Source organism: Leucoraja erinacea, chromosome 22 (genome assembly GCF_028641065.1).
Source record: "Leucoraja erinacea ecotype New England chromosome 22, Leri_hhj_1, whole genome shotgun sequence".
NCBI classification, from domain to species: domain Eukaryota; kingdom Metazoa; phylum Chordata; class Chondrichthyes; order Rajiformes; family Rajidae; genus Leucoraja; species Leucoraja erinaceus.
This window is the reverse complement of record NC_073398.1, coordinates 25,686,343-25,707,562: the sequence shown is the minus strand read 5'-3', so window position 1 is coordinate 25,707,562 and position 21,220 is coordinate 25,686,343. Positions and strand designations below refer to the sequence as shown.

Sequence of the window (21,220 nt, the reverse complement as noted above, 5' to 3'; positions counted from 1 at the left end):
TATGCTTGCCTTCATTGCTAGGGGCATTGAATCTCAGAGTCAGGAAGTCATGATGTAGCTCTATAGAACTTTGGTTAGACTGCATTTGCAGTATTACATACAGCTCTGGTCATTCCATTACAGGAAAGATGTGGAGGCTTTGTTGAGGGTTTACCAGAATGCTGCCTGGATTAGAGGGTTTCGGCTGCCGAAAGAAGTTAGATATACTTGGATTGTTTTCTCTGGAACAACAACGATTGAGAGGAGATTTGATAGAGGAATATAAAATTGAGATGCATAGGTAGGGAAGACAGTCAGAACCTTTTTCTCCCAGAGTGGTAATAGAGGGAATAGGTATAAGATGATAGGAGGAAAGTTTAATGGAGACGTGAGGGCCTTTTTTTTGAGTGGTGGGGTCCTGAAACACACTATGAGGAGTGATAGTGGAAGCAGATGTGATAGTGGCATTTAGGAGGCTTTTGGATAGGCGCATGGAAGTGCAGAATATGGAGAGATATGGATCATGCACAGGCAGATGAGATCAGTTTAACTTGGTATCATGATCAGCACAAACACTAAGAATGCCTTGCTGCTATCATGCAGAACCCAGGTGAGACTGCATCTGGAGTATTGAAGTGAAAATGTGTCACTTGGATCCATAGAGGAGTGAAATCAAGAGTCACCAAAATGATTAAGAAGGAACTGCAGATGCTGGTAAATCAAAGGTAGACAAAAGTGCAGGAGAAACTCAGCGGGGGGGGGGGGGGGGGGGGGGGGGGAAGAAGAAAGAAAAGGAAGAGGAGGAGCCAGAGGACTGAGGGAGAGCTGAGAACGGGAGTTCATCCACTCTAAACCCACTGACTCCCATGGCTATCTAGACTACACTTCTTCCCACCCTGCTTCCTGTAAGGACTCCATCCCCTACTCCCAATTCCTCCGTCTACGCCGCAAATGCCCCCAGCATGAGGTGTTCCACACCAGGGCATCGGAGATGTCCTCATTCTTCAGGGAACGAGGGTTCTCCTCCCCTACTATAAATGAGGCTCTCACCATGGTTTCTTCCATACCCCGTGACACTGCTCTCTCTCCCCATCCCCCCCTCCCCCCCACTCATAACAAGGCCTCACCTTCCATCCTACTAGCCGTCACATACAACAAATAATCCTCCATCATTTTCGCCACCTCCAACATGACCCCACCACTCGCCACATCTTCCCATCTCCTGCTTTCCGCAAAGACCGTTCCCTCCATAACCTTGACTTCTCCAATTTCTGGCAGCCCTTACTGTCTCCTCCCCTTCTCAGCTCTCCCTCAGCCCTCTGGCTCCTCCTCTTCCTTTCCCCCCCCTCCCCCCCTCATGTTGGTCATGAAGTTGTATTTGAGGCGGGGGCTGTGGGGTGAACGGGCCGAGCGGCCTGGAGCCGGGGGAGGGAGAAGCCTAGTCCTTGCACCGGGTCCTGCATGGTGAATAGAAAATAAGGTAATGAAATGAAGGTTGAGCCTTTCGAATGATCATTTTGAATGCGGCGGTTTGAAGGGATAAATGTCTATCTTTACTTTTGCTTCAAAAGATTGTCTGATGCAGGCTTAATCGGGGGCGAGCCAGTGGTCTTGTGTTCATAATTTAAGTAGTTTTATTAAAGACCATCTCTCTCCTCTTGTTAAGGTATCTCAAGCAGATAATGGGATTGACATTCGTCAGAGAGACACATGTGAAAAAGTTTAATAAACTGAAGACTTTCAACCTGCCAGGAGAGTTGGCGAGTTTAAAGTAAGAATTTAACTTTACTTTAATCATTGCTTTATTATTTGACCAGACAATAATCGGAGGATGTTGGTCATTGGCAGAAACTTGAGGTTAATACTTTTTCATCTTTTCCTGTTCTTTATCATTCTCAGAAATCAATGTCGTATGCTAATTTAGTGATTTTTTATTTTTATCCCCCTCTTTCAGGTCGCTTCTTGAAGCCACGTGGTCACCTGTGGTTTTTTGTCATAATGATGTACAGGAAGGTAAAGGTGTAGAATAAATAAGTATTCTATTGGGGTGGGCTTTTAATTGACAGAATGAGCAGCTGAGCTGTGACAGGCTGCAGTATCAACCAAATGTTTTGCAATTAGTTCTAGTCAATTATTGTTCAGAGCTATATTGTTCCCTTAGTAGTGTGTCTGAACACATTACTGTTCTGTAGTAATGCAAGGCAAATGACTGAGGTCTTTTGGGACCAACAACCATGGTTCTGTTGGCTTTATAATAGTTAAAGTCAGGGGAGGTCCAGAAGTTAAAATTTTGAATTGGGACAGTGCCAACCTTGATGGTATTAGACAGGAACTTGGAGTAGGATGTTTGTAGGTAAAGGGATGTCCTGAAAGTGGGTTGCTTTTAAAAGTGTGGTGAGGCTTCTGGACACACCCTAAGGCTAACATGAAATTTTGAGCTGTTTGAATTTGGAAGAATCCAGACAAAGAATCGAAGCACAGATCTAAGGCTGCTTGATAGCCCTCTCAATTCCTCCTTCCATTTGTCATAGTTATACAGCACAGAACTAGGCCCTTCAGCCAAACCAACCAAGATGTTCGTCCCACCTGTCTGTGTTTGGCCTATATCCCTCAACCTTTCCTATCCATGTACCTGTTCAAATGTCTTTTAAATATTGTACTAGTACTGGTCTCAACTACCTCCCCTGGCAGTTCGTTCCAGATACCCATCTGTGTGGAAAAAGCTGATCCTCGGGTTCCTATTAAATCTTTCCTCTCTCACCTTGAATCTATATTCTCTGGTCTTGATTTCCCCTCTGCCAGGTAAAAGACTCTGTGCATTCACCCTATTTATTCCCCTCATGGTATTATATTTTTAAAAGATCACCCTTTAGTCTCCAGCCCTCCATGGAATAAAGTCTTAGCCTGCTCGACCTTCAGCTCGGGCCCCCAGTCCTGGTAACCTTCTCATAAATCTGCTGCTCACTCTTTCCAGCTATGACGTCCTTCCTGTAGTAGGGTGATCAAAACTGAACCCAAAGGTAACATAATGTTCCAACTTCTATACTCAATACCCTGACTAACCTGGATGGATCCCTGGTTGCACCTCCTGCGGTTCCAAGGAAAAATACCTGGAAAGAGGTGGTTTGGGTTGGGTTGGAAGGGATGAGTGAACCAAGGAATTAAGGGAGTGGTCCCTATGGAAAGGGGTAGAGACATGGTACATTGATGAGAAAAAAATGAAACCCCTCAAAATCCATGTACCTATTCTAAATCAGTATGGAGAAGATTCTTGAAATGTTGCTGAATGCTTTTTCTGATTTACCTTGTTTCCCCTTTTCAAGGTAATATTCTCTATTTGGCGGACAAAGACGCAACATCCACAGATAAATTGATGCTGATTGACTTTGAGTACAGCAGCTACAACTACAGGTAATGACCTCTGAGCTATTAGGCTAAGATCCGAAGTCTCCAACACGAGCATGGGTACCAAAGATTTACACAAAGGGCTGGAGTAACTCAGCGAGTCAGGCAGCATCCCTGGAGAATATGGATAGGTGTCAGGCTGGATACTTCAGACAAGTGACCAAGAAACACTCCTCCCTCCTTCCCCAATTTCCTCCACCCCCTCCCCAAAAACCACAGATAAGTACGAACTGGAAACCACCAGTACATTCTGGTTTTGGCGATATTAGCTAGAGCCAAGCCATATTTGCAGGTGACATAATCTTGTTCTGGACAGGCTATTTATCGTTTTGGTCATGCAACTAGGTTGGATCTGACCACTGCCCTCAATGGCAATCACTCTTTGGGGGCTTGACTATTAGCTTTCCCTGGTTGGGGAGGAGTGATGGGGCTATGGGTTCCAATGGGAATCTGGGTTCCTGTTGGAGGACGAGTGCGGGGGAAAGGGAGGACTGCTGCTTAACGTGTACCTTCTGCCTTGTCTTTGTTCGCAGGGGCTTTGACATTGGAAATCACTTCTGTGAATGGATGTATGACTACACTTATGATCAGTGGCCTTTCTTCAAAGCTAATATGGAGAATTATCCCAACCGACAGCAGCAGGTATTGACAACAGCAAGCTGGTCTTTGGGTATCTACACAAGGTGAAAAAGGAAGGGAAATTCTTCCTCTTACCACAACATCTGGCATTGGTCACACAAAAGTCAATGTTAGGCCTCTAAAGAAACGCTTTCAGAAGCTGTTTCTTGATTCTGAGAATCTTGCCATCAGGAATTCTTCATGTCTCAAAAGCATTCATGGTCAACTTCCATGAACAGCAAATGTTATTTGTCTACTTCACTTAAATAACTTTAAACTCTTATTTCTCCTCAGCTTCACTTCATCAGACATTACCTTTCTGAATATTCGGGGAATAAAGGGGACTCGGTGCATGATGATCAGTTGAAAATTGAAGAAGAGATGATCATTGAGATCAACAGGTTGGGCACTTGTATGGAATAATCAGGGGGTTAAGTTAGTGAGAGGTTTTATAACAGTGGGGATATAAGGATGGTGAGGCTGGCAGCTAAACTGCTTTTCTGCACAAGTAACTGCTAGAATCTAAAGATTGGTGGACTTGGCAGATGCTGTTTAATCTACTCTCCATGTGAAACCTGAAGACCTCTTACTCTTCTTATGAGGTAGATGTTCATGCTAAATGGAGTCATGAGCCATGGTAGCAAGATTGAAAACCCCAGAGGGCACTGACCTTTTAATACAGAAAATGCTAAAGCACATCTTGGGTAGTAAGAGTTATAGCATCTGTTTTGTATTTCATGTTGAACAAAGTAGAGTGAGGCCTTTCCTGAAATATATTTCTTATCTGCCTCGGTGATTTTTGCTTCCCATGAATACTTACAGTGCAGCTCCAACCTCTTGCCACACTCTCACCTTTACGTTTACAGTCTCACTGCTTCCCCTCCCTCCCAACCACTTTCAGCTCCAAAGTACCTCTCCAACCCGCTTAAGGAGACTGGAGAACACTGACTAAAAGCTGTGTATTACTCGTAGTAAAACTCCTCTAGTGCTGTTTTACAGTGACCTGTGCATGATTTATGGGATGGATTGTAGACAATATTGCTGGAGAAACTCAGCGAGTGAGGCAGCATCTATGGAGTGAAGGAAATAGGCAATGTTTCGGGTCGAGACCCTTCTTCAGACAGGATTGATTAGTTGTTTGTCAGTAATAACACCAGATTTAGAATGAAATTGTGGGAAGTGGTGGTGTTGGGCCAATGAAGGTTTTTTTTCTGTTTTAACTAACTGATGCTATGTATTACTTTCTTAAGGTATGCCCTAGCCTCTCACTACCTGTGGGCACTCTGGGCTATTATACAAGCAAAGCTTTCCACAATTGAGTTCGGTTACATGGTGAGTTATGTGTGTCTTTCTGCCTCTCATTACACACTACCTCATCTTTTTTGTCTTCCCATTCTTGTGCATAAGTTAAGAGAGGACGGGAATGGGGTTATACATTGGCAAGGGATGTGAAATGGCTAACCGACATGAGTAAATGGTTCTTTTTTGGATTGGCAATCGGTAGCTAGTGCAACTATATATAATCTACACTTTTGATCGGGATGAAATGACGGGCATTTGCTGATGAGACTAAGTGGGTTAGCAAGTTGAAGAGTGCACAGCTCACAAAGGATGTAGTGAGTGGGAGATGAAGTGGGAGATGATGACTGCTGTGGGAAAATGGGGTTATCTATTTTGGATGAAAGTTTGGAAAAAACAAAATATTACTTAACGTGAAAACGTTGTAAATGGTTTGGGGAGTGGAATACGTGAAAAAGTTAATATGTAAGCAGTTGGGAAGGTTGGTGGGATCCTGGTCCCTTATGTGAGAGGTAAGGGGTGTGGAGATGGTACAGAGAAAGTTCATTCAGAATATCCCCCCATGAAATAGTTGACAAATGTTGAAAGAGGCTATCTTCCCTTGTGGGGGTATCTGTAACATGAGCATATTTTGAATAACGGCCACTCATTTTGGACAGAAGATAGATTTCCTTCTCTCATAGGGTGGAGACGATGTCTATGTCACCTAAAATATATTCCGACATTTGCACTGAAGATGAGGTGGAATGGGGGAAAATTGATGTTGATGCCAAGAGTTTGTCAGCCATGATAGTACTGAATCGTGGAGGATGAACAATTGACCAATTTAGCCTGCTCCTGCACCTTGTTTTCCCATCCTTGCCTGCCCTCCTGCCTTGCACTGTCCCTCCCCTCCACCACAGTATCCTCCCTTGACTGGCTCACCCACTCACTTGCTTCCCACTTTATAAATTGGAGATGATTCTGCTTTGTGCTCTCTGAAGAACTAAGGTGATGTCTCTTTTGTTTCAGGATTATGCCCTGTATAGACTGGAAGCCTACTTTGATCAGAAGAGAATACTTGGTTGACTTGCTGTAGAGTGCTAGCACTGCTTGGAATTTAGCACGTTTCTGTTATTAATTATTTTAAAAAATTGCATTTCGCTTCAAATGAGTCCAGGACCATTTTAAACCTAATCAGTGACTGCACTTTGAAATCACACAAATGTAGATCGATGAACTCGAATCACAGACTAAAAATGGTGATCATGGACTTCTTGGAAGGGCTGTGGTTGAGAAAGTTAATCTCCAGTCCTGTGAAACCCTGGGTCACAGATGATCGTGCAGGAGCTTGTAGCAATATGTTTCTTGTGTGAGTTCTTGTACTGTGTATCTCCATCCTCATGCTCCAGCTGTCTCCCAACACATCAACTACAAGGCTGGTTTTCCTTGTCACGACAGTGCTTTTAAGTAGCCGTTTGTGCTGGATATTTTGATTAAGATGGTCTGATTGGACTGATTAAGACCTTGTGGTTTACTTTGATGATTTAAGTTAATGGTGTCTCTGGCAAAGCCAGCACTTGTCATCCCTAAGTGCTAACAAACAGGTGACGAAAGATTATCTTGAATGCTGCAAGGTATTTCAAAGTTGTTAGGTAGGGTGTTCTAAGATTTAAACATAATGGTAAAGAAGAAATGACTCCACATTAGCCATTTATTAGAAACATAACCTGTGGGTGGTGTTCCAGTGCACCTGTTACCCTCTTTGTTTTTGATGGAAGAGTTCACATAACCACAGAAGTAATTGGGTGTCGGTTTGAATATGCTTCCACACCATTTGATGAAAATAAAATGAGTACAGTTAAACAATGCAAACTAGTTTGATATGTGGCATAATATGTGGTATAGAATACTGTGCTGAGGTTGGTACAGTTGCAAGGAAGATCTGCCCAGGTTCCTACTCAGGAAAGATAAACAAATAGTGGAAACTTGATGAGAAAAAATTCTCAATATTATAATTTCTCGGTAATATCAATGGATGGAGAAAGAATTGTGTGTCAGTTCAATGACTTACATTTCTAATTTTTCTCTCTCGGTTGCATGACCTGCTTCCATTCTTTTGTCCCTGCTTCTGATCATGATTTAGAAATGAAGAACAGTTGTTCACCTCGATAATTAAACTTTGCATTAGCTCATTCTAAGGACATATTTTGGTGTCACTCATGCTACTAACCGTGTGTGTGTGTGTGTGTGTGTGTGTGCGTATGTATATGTGTATAGACAGACTCGTGTTAAGCACTGAATGCTCGCTCATTAACTCAAATAAACAAGTACGAGTTGTTTATTGAGTAATACCAGTCTTCTTTCACTCTTAATATCAGGTTAAGGAATTATGCATACGAGACATTGTGCAAGTCTACAATCATTCCAGACCCTGTTCAATATGCTGGGAGTTTCACTCTTGTGAAACTTGTGTTTACAAATTGAGTCTCTTCCTCTGGCTGTTCACCCTTCAACCAATGGAAGCAATAGTAACACCATAATTTGCTGCCCCAATCGTTTGGCACCTGGTTCACACCGGCCTCAGTCCATGCACTCTTCTTAAAGGGACCTGAGCCCACTGGAAAACTTGTTATACCACTGTATTGTGTAATGTTTTTGTAAGTGAGTTGAGAGTTAACTGGAATAACATCCAATTGTATGAAAAAATCTGCCACCCAGCTCTACCAAAGTCCCAAGTGTTCCAGAACCATTTTACTGTTTTGTCAGTTACTATGATTTTTTTTCATACCACCAGATGCCAGATATGAGGTAGGGGTGGGAGATGGGAAGCGTCACATTAAAACTACGATGAACATCAGCTTGGCTCTTGCAGTCTACTCCTTAACCCCCCACCCCCACCCCCATGCCCCAGCCTTTGTCATTCCCAAGGTGTGGCAACTGAACAAAGGTTTTGCCAGAGTTTTTATCATAGCTTGTAGGGAAGAAAACAACAAGATTTGGTGTCACCAAGCAAATCATTCCACCTGTCTTGGGAAGCAAAGATCTGTCAGTTAATCTAATTTGGTCATCCTTTCTATGTCTCGTCCCATTCATTTTACATCATTATTGACATTAAATAAAGTGGTGTGGTGTACAATCATTCAGTGTATGTGTCATAACTGTGACCTTCAGTGAAGCTTTAGTGGATTATTGATTCATATTCATCTTTGAGCTGGTATTCCATTCAGGTAACCAGCATATGTAAACCATCTGAGCTAAACTTATCCCATCTCAATTTCATGGACTTGACAGAATTGAAGCAAATTCTGCGAGGAAGAATTTTGTGACCACATATTTTAAAGTGGGAATTGTACCATTATGTTTATTCCAATCAATAGTATAGATTTTCTCTGCTCCACATTCTCTGGAACACTGGCCATTCAGCCCAAGAGATTTGTACAATGTTTTTCCTTCACATCCACTGCTTCCATCTTCTAATTCCAACAAATCCTGCAATTTCTTTAACTTTTCTCAATTCTCTACTCTCTGTTGCAGTTATTTGTAGGGGTGAGTTACGCATAAACAGGTTGAGTGAAGAAGTGTCCCCCATGTTGTTCGATGGGTTTGTGTTTGATCATATTTGTGGTACTGGTTCTGATTTCACTGAACATTAATTGGTACGTGACAATAAACTGACCTTTGATTTCACCCCATTGGAAAACAATGTCTCCATTTATACTGTCAAACCCTTGCGTGGTAAAGTTCAAATGATCTCTGTTATAGAGAACAAAGCATTGGCCAGTTGCATCTTTGCTGATTACAAACCTGAGAAGTATTTTGCGTGAAAGCCTTGCTAATCTTTGAAAATTAACAATTGTACACAACATTTGTAGTTTAATTTGATCTTAACATTTTCTATACCTTCAGAAACTAATCTTAATACACTGAACACAGTAACAGTTAAGTTGTAATTACTGTTCCCCTAACTCTAATATCACATCTATTTTATTTTTCATCTGTTATGTTATGTCTGGTATCTTCACTTTTTTATTCTACCTTCATGTTTACCTACTTCTACAATGCACAGGACTGACAGTTGGCTCGGGTCTGAGTGAAACCTGTTTGATTTGTTTAAAAATGATTTGCAAGAAAATAAATTATCTACCACTTACCATCACATGCTCTTCTTTGGTTTGATCATTGAGTTGATTCTGGAACCTTTGTGAATTGGTGAACATCAATCCACTAAAGTCCTTACCAATAGGCCATAATTCCAAATAAGTGGTGTATTTAATTGAATCCCGAGCAGCTTAACCACAAGGAAGTATTTCACAAGAATGTGATGGGAATACTAAACAGCAAGAATGGACGCTGTATATTCATGTACCTATCAGGCCTGTTAATTGGCAATATTATATGTGGTTCCACTGTCATTTCTGACAGCACGTTCTGGGCGACCACTGTTATCTGTGTAAAGTAAAACTTGACCTACACATCTCCTTTAAACTTTGCCCTTCCCATCTTAAAGTTATGCCCTCTAGTATTTGACATTTCCACCATGTCTACCCCCATCTAGGATTCACATAATTTAAAATACTTCTATCTGGTCTTCCCTCAACCTCTGACATTCAAGAGAAAACAATCCAAATGTCCAGTTTCTCCTTATAGTGAATATCCTCTAACCCCACGTAAACCTCTTCTGCACTCCCACATAAATCTTCACATCCTTCGTGTAATGGGTCGACCAGAACTGCACACCATACTCCAAATGTGGCCTAAACAAAATCCTATAGTGTTGCAACATGACTTCCTGATTCTTATACTTAATGCCCCAATCTTTGAAGGAAAGCATGCCATATGCTACCTTTACCACTCTATCTACTTATGTTGTCATTTTCAGAGATCTATATACTTGGATCCCAAGATCCCTTTCTACATCAATGCGGTTAAAGGCTCCATGAACTAGATACATTCCCCTGGCATTTGATCTCCCAGAGTGCAACACCTTAAACTTGCTCATCTGCCATTTCTCCACCTATTTCGGTAGCTGATCTATATCCCAATGTACACTGAAAGCTTTCCTCTCTGCAACTTCACCAATTTTAGTGTCACCCACAATCTGACTTTCCAACCAATCGGCATTTACACACATCATTTATATATATATATCACAAATAAGAATTCTCAGCGCAGATCCCTGCAGAATGCCATTGGTCGCAGATCTGCATCAAAGCTCTGTTTTCTATGATGAAGCTACTTCTGAATCAAAATGACCAAGTCACCATAATTAGCCCATTCTCGTACAAATACGAGTAAATTCTATCCAGAATAATCCTAATGTTCACTGACACCTACATTTGCTCTGGACGGCTTCCTCTCCATTTTCCATCAAAGTGGAAGGTCCTATCTCTCAATGATTCTGAAATGTTTGTAATCCATTTGTAAGGAACTGGTTCAATTTAGCCTCAAGGTCAAGTTTCAATAAGGAGCTGGAGTGAAGTCTGGTCAGAAGGAGTGTGGAAGATTTGGGTGATAGTCATACAACGTAGAAACAAACCTATCCTATCCATGTACCTGTCTAGATGTTTCTTAAAAGTAGTACCTGTCTCAACTACCTCCAGCAACTTGTTCCATTGGCCTCCCACCCTTTGTGTAAAAAAAAAAAAGTTGCCCCTCCAGTTTCCTATTAAATCTTTCCCACAAAATTTTAAACCTACATCCTCTGGTCCTTGATTCCCCTACCCTGGCTAAAAGACTCTGTGCCTTTACCCTATCCATTCTACTCATGATCTTTTTCACCTCTATGAAATCACCTGTCATCCTCCTGCGCTATAAAGAATAAATGCTCAAATTTTCCCTTCGAGTCCTAGTGACATCCTCGTAAATCTCAGGTTTTCCAGCTTAACAATGTTCGTTCTTATAACAGGATTACCAAAGCTGAACACAATACTCCAAATGTGGCCTCACCCATGTCTTGCACCACAGTAACATGGCCTTCTATCTCCTATACTCAATAGTCTGACTGATGAAAGCCAATGTGCCAAAAGCCTTCTTGACCACCTTATCTACCTGAGATGCCCCTTACAAGGAACTATATACCTGCCCTCCTGGATCACTTTGCATGACAACATTCCGCAGAACCCTGCCATTCACTGTGTAGTTCCTGCCTTGGTTAGACTTCCCAAAATACACCATCTCACACTTCTCTGTATTAAGTTCTATCTACCATTCCTCTGCCCAACTGATCTAGATATTGGAGCAATTTTTGACAGCCATCTTCACTATCTACAATTCCACACACTTTAGTGTCATCTGTCACACACTTTAGTGTCATTTACTAATGCCGATTATGTTCTCATTCAAATTATTGAAATAGAAGCTAAATGGGCTCAGCACCAAACACTAAGGCAAACCACTAGTCACAGGCCTCCAGTCCGAAAAGGAGCCTTCAACCATCTGGTTCCTTCCATGAAGCCAATTTTCTATCCAGCCTGCCAGCTGTCCTTGTATCCTATGAAATCTAACTTTCCAGAGCAGCATACTATGTGGAACATTGTCAAATGCCTTGCTGGAATCCAATTTTACAACATCTACAACTCTACCCTCATTAACCTTTTTTGTCCTATCTTCAAAAAACTTAGAATTGTGAGACACGATCTCCCACATATCCTGAGGGGTGCTGTGAATCCCTAATCAACCCCTGTCCATCTAAATGCATGTATATCCTATAATCTTTAGTAACTTTCCAATCACATGTTACACTCATTGGCCGATAGTTCCAGGTGTTTCCCTATAGCCCTTCTTAAATAGAAGCACAACATTTGACACCCTCCAGTCTTCCGGCACCTCACCCGTACCTAATGATGACTCATAAATCTCACCTGGGGCACCTGTAATTTCCTCGCTATCCTGCTACAATGTCCTCAGTTATATCTGATCAGGCCCAGAAGATGTATCTACCTTCAAGGGCATTAGGACCTTCAGCATCTCCTCAATCGTAATACTGCCCCCAAGACACTTCTATTTACTGCTGCAAATTCCCAAGTCTTCATGTCTCTCAATGGTAAAAACTGAGGATAAAACTCATTAAGGACCTTGGTCATCTCCTGTGGCTCCACACAGTTACAAGGTCATTAGGAATAGCAGTAGTATTAGGCCATTTGGCCCATCAAGTCAATTCCACCACTCAATCATGGCTGATCTATCTCCTAACCCCACTCTCCTGCCTTTTCCTCATAACCTCTGACGCATGTACTAATCAAGAATCTATCTCTGCCTTAAAAATATCTACTGACTTGGGCTCTGCAGCCTTCAGTGGCAAAGAATTCCACAGATTGACCACCTTCAGATTAAAGAAATTTCTCCTCATCTTTCACTATTTGTATGTTTCAATTAGATCCCCCCACATTGTCCTAAACTCCAGCGAGTACAGGCCCAGTGCCGACAACCGCTTATCGTAGGTTAACCTACTCATTTGTGGGATAATTCTTGTAAACCTCCTCTGGATCCACTCCAGAGCCAGCATATCCATCCTCGGATATGGCGCCCAAAATTGCTCACAATATTCCAAATGCGGCCTTACCGGCAGAGAGACTCAACATTACATCCCTGGTTTTGTATACAAGCCCTCTTGAAATAAATGCTAGCATTGAGTTTGCTTTCTTTACTTCTGATTCGACTTGCAGATTAACTTATTGGGAATCCTGCACCAGCACTCCCAAGTCCCTTTGCTCCTCTGATTTCTGGATTCTCACCCCATTTAGAAAATAGTCTACGCCTTTATTCCAACAAAATGCATAACTCCACACTTTGCTACACTATATTCTGTCTGCCACTTCTCTGCCCACTCTTCCAACCTGTCCAAATCTTTCTGCAGAGTCCCTGCTTTCTCTGCACTCCGCCCCTCCACCTATTTTCGTATCATCCGCAAAACTTGCCACAAAGCCCTCAATCCACTCATCCAAAGCATTAACACACAAAGTTGACCGCTTTGTTTCCTGAGGGGCCCCATTCTTTCACTGGTTACACTTTTAAACTCCTCCAGGGATACACTTGATCCCAGCTGCCTATTCCTGCCCCATGCCTCCTTCCCATTCTTGACCAGAGCTTCAATTTATCTTGTCATCCAAGCTCACTTACACCCACCTGCTTTGCCCTTCACTCTAACAGGAACATGCAGGTGCTGGACTCTTGTCAGCACACTCTTTAAAACATCCCACTTTCCCAACATTCCTATTCCTTCAAACAACCTGCTCCAATCAACTTGAGTGAGTTCCTGTGTAATATCTTAAGTTACCCCTGTTCCATTTAGAATTTTAACTCGTGGGCCCATCCTATCTCTCGAACAACAGTTTTTGGTATTAAATCTTTATTTTATTTTTTAAATGTTTGCAATTGGCTGCAGATCAGTCCAGTCCCATTTCATAACTAATCAACGGGCTGCATGTGACTGACAGATTGGTGTGCAAATCATAATTAAATCATGTGCTAGAAATGATGATCATTGATTTTTAGGGGGAACAATTGAGGAAGGCAACATCCAGGACCAAACCCGTGAATCTTTGGGCCCACAGGCTTGTAGCAGTGTTTGTTCAGTGTGTGTTCATGTACTTTGTATCTCTGACCTTCCTCTACCCAGTACTCTCCCAATCCGTGAGGTACAGTTCCACAAAGCTAGTTTTCCTTGAAAAGCAGTTGAGAATTGGGCCTGTGGCTTACAGTGGTTTAAAGTGGTGGATTGTGTTGGGTGGCCCAAGGGTGAGCATGACTGTTCCAATTCAGACTTTGTAGTGGTTTATTTTTCATTCTAGTGTCTCCAGCAAAGACAGCAATTGTCCATCCCTTGTTTTCCTGAACCAGGTGGTGGGAAGAGATTGCCTTGAACGCTACATTCATCTTGTGAAGATATTTCCATGTTGTTGGGAAGGGTGTTCCAGGATTTAAACCTGGTGATGTTGAAGAAATGTGTCCACATCAGTCTGACTTGGAAACATAACTTGGAGAACCGGTGACTGGTGTTGCCGTGCACCTGCTCCATTGCTTCTTGATGGAAGGGTCACTTTGCTTAGATATGCGGAGACATGAGTGACTGCAGATGTGGTAATCTACGGCAAAATAACATTTCTTGATGATCACAGTGATCAGGGAGCATCTGTGAAACATTTTGTATTCCACTGGGGTAATCTATAACCCAATGGTATTAACACTGAATTTTTTAATTTCACGTATCCCACCCTCCCCGTGTACCTGTCCCTCTCATTCTGATTCACCCAGATTTTCTCACTGTCGTTTTGTCAACCCTCTCCCCTTCAATCCACCATCACCCAGTGTAGTTTCCTTCCCCCACTGGGTTCCATCTATCACACCCACCCACTTAGCCTACTGTATCTCCTATTCCCTCCCCCAACTAGTTCCATCTGTCCATCTTACATCACTTAACTGGTTCCCCTTTTCATCTTCTTTACTTTCAAGCGCCTGCAGTCTCTTGTGCCTCCACATGACCATCCAGTCTCTCTCCCCCACCTGGCTTAATCCGCCCATTTCATCTCACTGCTTATCTGTCTCCACCGAAAATCCACCGGCCCCTGTCTCCCAACTCCATCTCTCAGCTCCATTTGGCCATCACCCCACCTCATCTCATTCACCTATCACCTCAACCGTCCCCACCTCATCACACTGCCTATCTCCCCTCTCTACTTTTAGTCTAAATGAGAGTCTCGCCCCCCCCCAAGTGCCTATCATCACAGCTACCCTCCTGAGTTTACCCAGTACTAAGATACAATTTTGAATGCAATTTTACCCATTTCAGGCGAGTAGCCAGTTAGTGTGCTGCTGAGCAATGTACACTAGGTTGGTCTATTACATAAACCAAATTGTTGTGCTGAGGTCTGCGCAGAGATGCTTCCTAACCCTCTGGGTTCCTCCCGCACTTTGTGTCTATCTTTAGTTCATTTTACAAATTCTGTGCCGCCTTCTCCTCAGCGCAGCACTGAGTGCAGAGGTGGGGAGGAAGCAACAGTGGGACAGGAAGGCTGTGAAAAACTGGACTCACACAGCACCAAACACACAGCTCATGATGCAGTTCTCTTTATTATTGGCTAAGAAGCTCAGTGAGTACAGTCACCACAGACAGTGAGAGCGGCTACAAAGAAATCAAAGCACTGGATCCACTGCTGGAAAGGATGAGGGGATCATTCTGGAGTCTTCTAATCGCAGGAACAAACAAAAGGAAGATTTCTGCCGCATTTTAAATCATTCCAAGTACCGTCACCTAGAAGCAGGGAATGCACTTACATGTTAGTTCATAATCAAAATGCTGCAATAGAGATAATCTGGAGAAAAAAAAACTGGAAATACTCAGTATGTCAGGTAGCATTTTTGCAGAGGAAACGGGAAGGTTACTGATGGAAATATTATCTCTGTTCCTCTCTCCACAGATGCTGCCTGACCTGCTGAGTGTTCCCAGCATTTTCTGTTGCCATTTGGTCTAAATGTTTCATCTGTTTGAGCCAGAGCATGTGAGCTTGACTTGGTCAGTGAGTTTGACTTGTAAATAAAGGGAGTCACTTCTTGTGGAGGTGTCAGGTGCAGTCAGAGTGTGTGTTGATGAAACCTTCCTCTAACTCCAGTGTTACCCCCATGTACATTCCACCTGCACAGTTACACTGAGTGTTTGTCCCCTGGCTCCTGTATTACATCCCATACATCCTCCTCTCACTGCTTGTAAGTAAGTCCAGTTCTGTGTAACACCAGGTCTGTTGAAGTAACCTGTTCAATACTATTTCTGAAATTAACGTCGATCAAAAAACATTTATTTTACTGTTAAACTTACCATAATAATTTATGGTCACACAGTCTTCGTCACCTGCATAATTATTAGGTTCCAAACTTCCCCAGTTTTTGTAAGTGTATGAAGATCCATCGGTCCATATGAAATTACCTTCCTATGGGTATAAATCACTGGTTATTGCTGTTGGAATGCTGAGTAAGCTGCCACATAACAGTACAGGGAGGAGCTGTACCTGAGCTGGAGTGATAGCAGAATACGAGCAGCCGGGACAAGTAGGGCAATGGATGGGAGTTTAAACTATGGACTGGCAGGGTGCGGGAATATCATATAAGTAACAGACACAAGTAACCAGCACTGTTCCTCCATTCTGTGGCTCTTTGGTGAAGTTTACATTTCCTTGCCCTTCAGGGACCAGCCCAGATCAGTATATCTGGAATATTCACTTCCCAGTCCAAGGACTCGAGGCGCTATGAACGTGTCTGAACATTTAGCATATCCTTTCCTCGGGGAATACCAAGTTCTAGACATGTTTTGCAGAATTTAAATATAAGATAAAAGGTAAAATGGTCAACTATTTTCTTGGATTTAGTTTGGCCAATGTTATATCTCGTTGCTCAAGTTAATCTGTTTCATGTTATCTGGGCTAAGTCAACAAAAGGGCCAAGGGAAATAAAATGATTCAATGTCAGGAAAGGATTAACTGGAACCCGACTGCAGAAGGGATCGGGCAGAATGAAGGGAGAAATGGGAGATGCTGAAGGAGACAAGCCCACAGCAGTAAAGAACAGGACGTAAATAGCAGAGCAGACACATCAAGCTTGAGGGGCTGAGTGGCCTACTCCTGCTCCCATTTTGTTGTGTATGTGTATTTTATATTTATATTGTTTTTACCCCTTTATAATGCTGATTCCATCAGTACTCTGATCCCGAGGAACACATCCTGACTGTAAAGCCAGTTACCCGTGTACAAATCTGTGGAGATCACTTCTCGAGATAAAGAATTGAAAAACAGAGAAGTTGTGTGAAAATGGTATAGAACCTTGGTGAGACTGCACTCGGATACTGAACACAGTTCTTGTCAGCATGACATGGGAAGGGCACAGATACACCAGTGAAGGTGAAAACATTTCCAGGGAAGGCTGCAGAACTGAGAGATGGTATTTACCAACAAAAGTTGAACCAACCAGAGCACTTTCATCCACCAGTGCTGAGGGTGACCTATGTCTTCGTTACTAAATTACCTTGTGTTTTAGTTTTTTAGAGATACAGTGTGAAAACGGGCTCTTTGGCCCACTGAGCATGCACGGACCAGGAATCAGCCATACATGACCTATCCAATGCACCAGGGACAATTTACAGAAGCCAATTAACCTACAAATCTGCATGTCTTTGGAATATGGGAGGTAACCAGGCTACCTGCAGAAAGCCCATGCAGTCACAAGGAGAATGTACAAACTCCGTACAGACAACACCCACAGGCAGGATCGAATAAGGGTATCTCTCGCTGTAAGGCAGCAACTCTATTGTTGTGCCACAGTACCGCCACTGGCCAGAATTTTAATATAATTTCTTAGAATAATGCAGCCAATTACAATTTACTGGAAATTGTCTACGTTCTTGAGTAAAGACTGGTTATCTGATCTAAACATTAAAACTTCATTTTGAAATTCAAACTACTTAACAACAATGTGACTTCAGAGTTCCATCAAAGTGTTGACTGTAATCTGCTCTCTGCAAAGATCAATGCATGATCTGGGAAGGACAACAACTGCAGATCTGGCCATTAACCTGCAGGCCAATGTGCCATTTTTAACTGTACCTGACACCTTTCATTGAGACCAATCCAAGTTTCTGGCTTCCATTTGTTCACTGCTGCAATCACGTCAACAATGAATGCGTTGTGTTCCTTTGAGGCCACAGAAGCCAGATGTCCAGAACATTGTCGGCCTCTGCAAAACCCCTTTAAAGAAAATAATAGTTTATTGCTGTGAAGCAGGGTCTCTCATCCTCCTGCTAATCCCTCAGTAATTGGTCTAAATTGATGTTGGAAATTCAGCACGTTGATTTCCTTAAAACAAAGTTCTTGTTCTTTAATCTCTTTGGTGTCAATCCCAGGTCTGTGTAAACTCCTGGATGTGGAGTTTCCCCCAAATCCCCAATATTTCACTCACTGGTCCGATCGTTAGAAACCGGAGCCCACGGCCGCAGTGAAGCGCACCCTGGAACACAGGGACTCATCACAGGCAATTAAACGAGAGGCTGTGCTGTGAGTTCATGGGAATGAACCAGCAGAGAGCAATGTTCCCCAGGCCTCCCAGAGCAACCACTGGTTTCAGGGACTTACCTCAGCATCTGACCATGGCAGTCTTTGAGAGAAAAACCGGTGACAGGAACTTAAGGCAGTGGGAAAATGAAACCAGTTTGCAGCACACGGTCCTTGGTCTACAACACGTTTTTCCAGGTCTAGTCGGGTCTTCTCTGGTCCCAAGGAATCAGTCGTCCCTGTCAGTTAAAGAGAACTTGGATTTAAACCAACTTGCTGACCAGAGGGCCTTCCTGTGTAAGTCCCGTTTGTTGGCATTAAGCCCATATCCTCTCAACCTTTCCTACCTGTGTCCCTGTCCAAGTGTCTTTGAATCATTGTAATTGTTCCCCCATGCACCACTTCCTCTGGCACCTTCATTGTGAATAACATGCCCTCCAGTTTTTTGACTCCTCCAACACAGTGACCTTCTATCGATGCTCCTCATGAATTTATAAACCTATTTTTTATAACCCAAGCCCACCAGACCTGGTAACATCATTGTGAATCGTTACTGCATCATCTCTAGATTAACCCCATCCTTCCTGAAATCTGGCGACCAGAACTGCGCACAGTTTCATGGTGAGGTTTCACCACCATCTTGTACAGCTGTTGCATGAATACCAACTCCTTAATCTTCATTGAGGGCTAGAATGCCAAACATCTTCTTCACCACCTTGTCCACCTGTATTACCACTTTCAGGGAGCGATGTCATCTTACCCCAGGGTCACTGGTCTACACTGACCCCACGGCTCTATTTCTCAATAAAATTATTTTCTCTCCTCGAGACCACACCACTGGTCACAGGCCACATGCACACACCTGCACGTCACATAGCATTAAAATTACTTTGACCATCCACTGACACACTCACTGCGATCACAGACATAATTTCTTGAACACTCTTCTTGCCTCATCTCCCCTCCCCCACCTCTCCTCCCCCTGATGCCCACCCGCAGTCCATCTTGGACAAATTTGTGACACAATGCAAGTAAACAGTTGTCATTTTCTTGTTGTTGCAACATGACCAATTTTAGGGATTAAATATTAGTATTAGATAGATTTGGGGATAGGCAAAATGTAAAAAGAGGGAGCCTGACAACAAATGATGGGATCAAGGCAGTGAAGAGAAAGGATCTTAGTTCAGAAAATGAAGACACAACATCAGTTTGGGTGGAGCTGAGAAAAGGCAATGGGCTGAAGAAATGTATAGGAAGGAACTGCAGATGCTGGTTTAAACCGAAGATGGACACAAAAAGCTGGAGTAACTCAGCAGGTCAGACAGCACCTCTGAAGAAATGTAATTGTCGACTTTTCGGGATAAGACCCTTATTCAGACTGACCTGTCCGAAGATGTTTCTTGACCCGAAAATCAGCTATTGCTTTTCTCCAGAGATGCTGTCGAAACTCGCTGATTTACTCCAGCTTTTTGTGTCTCTCAGTGGGTGGAAGACATTGAGTTGGATTTGTCCATAGTTACCCACCAGTGGAGTAGGGTACATATCAGGAACACATCAGACCGAATATAGATTACACCTGGAATATTGTTCACAGACATAATGTGTAGGAAGAAATTGCAGATTGACACAAAATGCTGGAGTAACTCAGCTGACCAGGCAGCATCTCTGGAGAGAAGGAATGGGTGACATTTCAGTTTGAAGAAGGGTCTCAACCTGAAACGACACTTTCTCTCCAGAGATGCTGCCGGTTGAGTTACTCCAGCATTTTGTGTCGACCTTCGATTTAAACCGGCATCTGCAGTTCTTTCCTACACAAGGAATTGCAGATTGGAGGGCTAGGGTTTACACCGAAGATAGACACAAAAAGCTGGAGTATTTCAGCACTTCTGAGGAAGGGTCTCAACCTGAAATGTCACCTATTCCTTTTCTCCTGAGATACTCCCTGACCCGCTGAGTTATTCCTGCTTTTTGTGGCTATATCGTTTACAGATAGGGATTCCTGACCTCAAGAAGAATATCCGTGCTATTGAGGGAGTGCAATGAAGGTTTACAGATTTATTCCTGAAATTGGGTATTGTCATTTGAGGACAGATTAAGTAGACAGCAGTTATTACTTCATCAGAGTGAGGAGGCTACCTCATTGAAACAAACAAAATTATATCTTGTAATCAGATTGCCAGCATCTGCAGTTCATTGCATTGGAACTGGTGTTTTGTATGTCAGTTAAACGATCAAATCACTCGTAACTCCAACCTTTCTCTGTCTCTTTCACTCCCCACACCCAGGACTCACTCCCCCTGTATCATGCCAGCTATCTGACCATCCTCCCTCAAGACTCCATCCTCACCCTCACAGTGGGCAAGTACACTGCACCCATTGCATTGGACCAGTGCCTGCAGAACCTTCTCCTCTCCACCCCTGGGTTCCTGACAGAGTCACATATCTCTCTTCCTGCAACTCTGTTTTCCTGTGAAGCGTCACTGTGGAGAAATCTCTGTCTCCTGATGCGGTGGAGAGTCTCCAATGCACCTTCCAACTCAGCAGCTCTGAGATGAATATTCCAGACAAGAGACATTTCCTACCACATCCAGTCCCAATGTCCACAAATTCCCATGTTCCACAGTCCCAACACAGTGTCTGTGCATTCATTCCTCACACCAATATATTTCTAAAGCTCCTGGAATCAATGGACCTTACCTGCCACATCACTGGCAAGCAGTGTGGTCAGCACCAAAACCCACACCAGCATCATGTTTCCTTCCTCGAACCTGAAACACAAGAAAACAATTCATCATTAGTGTCACGTTTCACAGTGAAGGTGGGCATATCCTGCTGCCATTCCCACCTCTCTCTTTCCCAGCTCTCTGTGTCGATGAGGTTTCCAATGCTGTTGCATTCGTATATAC

The 21,220-nt window shown here is 43.0% G+C and overlaps 2 protein-coding genes across 2 annotated transcripts in view; one reads left to right on the top strand and one right to left on the bottom strand.

Moving 5' to 3' along the window:
• chkb (choline kinase beta) overlaps nt 1-9,439 on the top strand; it is a 31,628-nt gene extending 22,189 nt beyond the window's left edge. Inside the window, exons 5-11 of the mRNA XM_055653247.1 lie at nt 1,646-1,750; nt 1,934-1,992; nt 3,303-3,390; nt 3,918-4,026; nt 4,297-4,403; nt 5,253-5,334; nt 6,313-9,439. Coding sequence (XP_055509222.1) covers nt 1,646-1,750; nt 1,934-1,992; nt 3,303-3,390; nt 3,918-4,026; nt 4,297-4,403; nt 5,253-5,334; nt 6,313-6,369 — 607 coding nt within the window. The 3' untranslated portion in view covers nt 6,370-9,439. The remainder of the gene's footprint in view (nt 1-1,645; nt 1,751-1,933; nt 1,993-3,302; nt 3,391-3,917; nt 4,027-4,296; nt 4,404-5,252; nt 5,335-6,312) is intronic.
• The window catches only part of LOC129707851 (uncharacterized), a 75,444-nt gene that overhangs the window by 41,761 nt on the left and 12,463 nt on the right, over nt 1-21,220 (bottom strand). The window contains exon 2 of the transcript XR_008725244.1: nt 21,012-21,082. The gene's annotated coding sequence lies outside the window, so the exon portion shown is untranslated. The remainder of the gene's footprint in view (nt 1-21,011; nt 21,083-21,220) is intronic.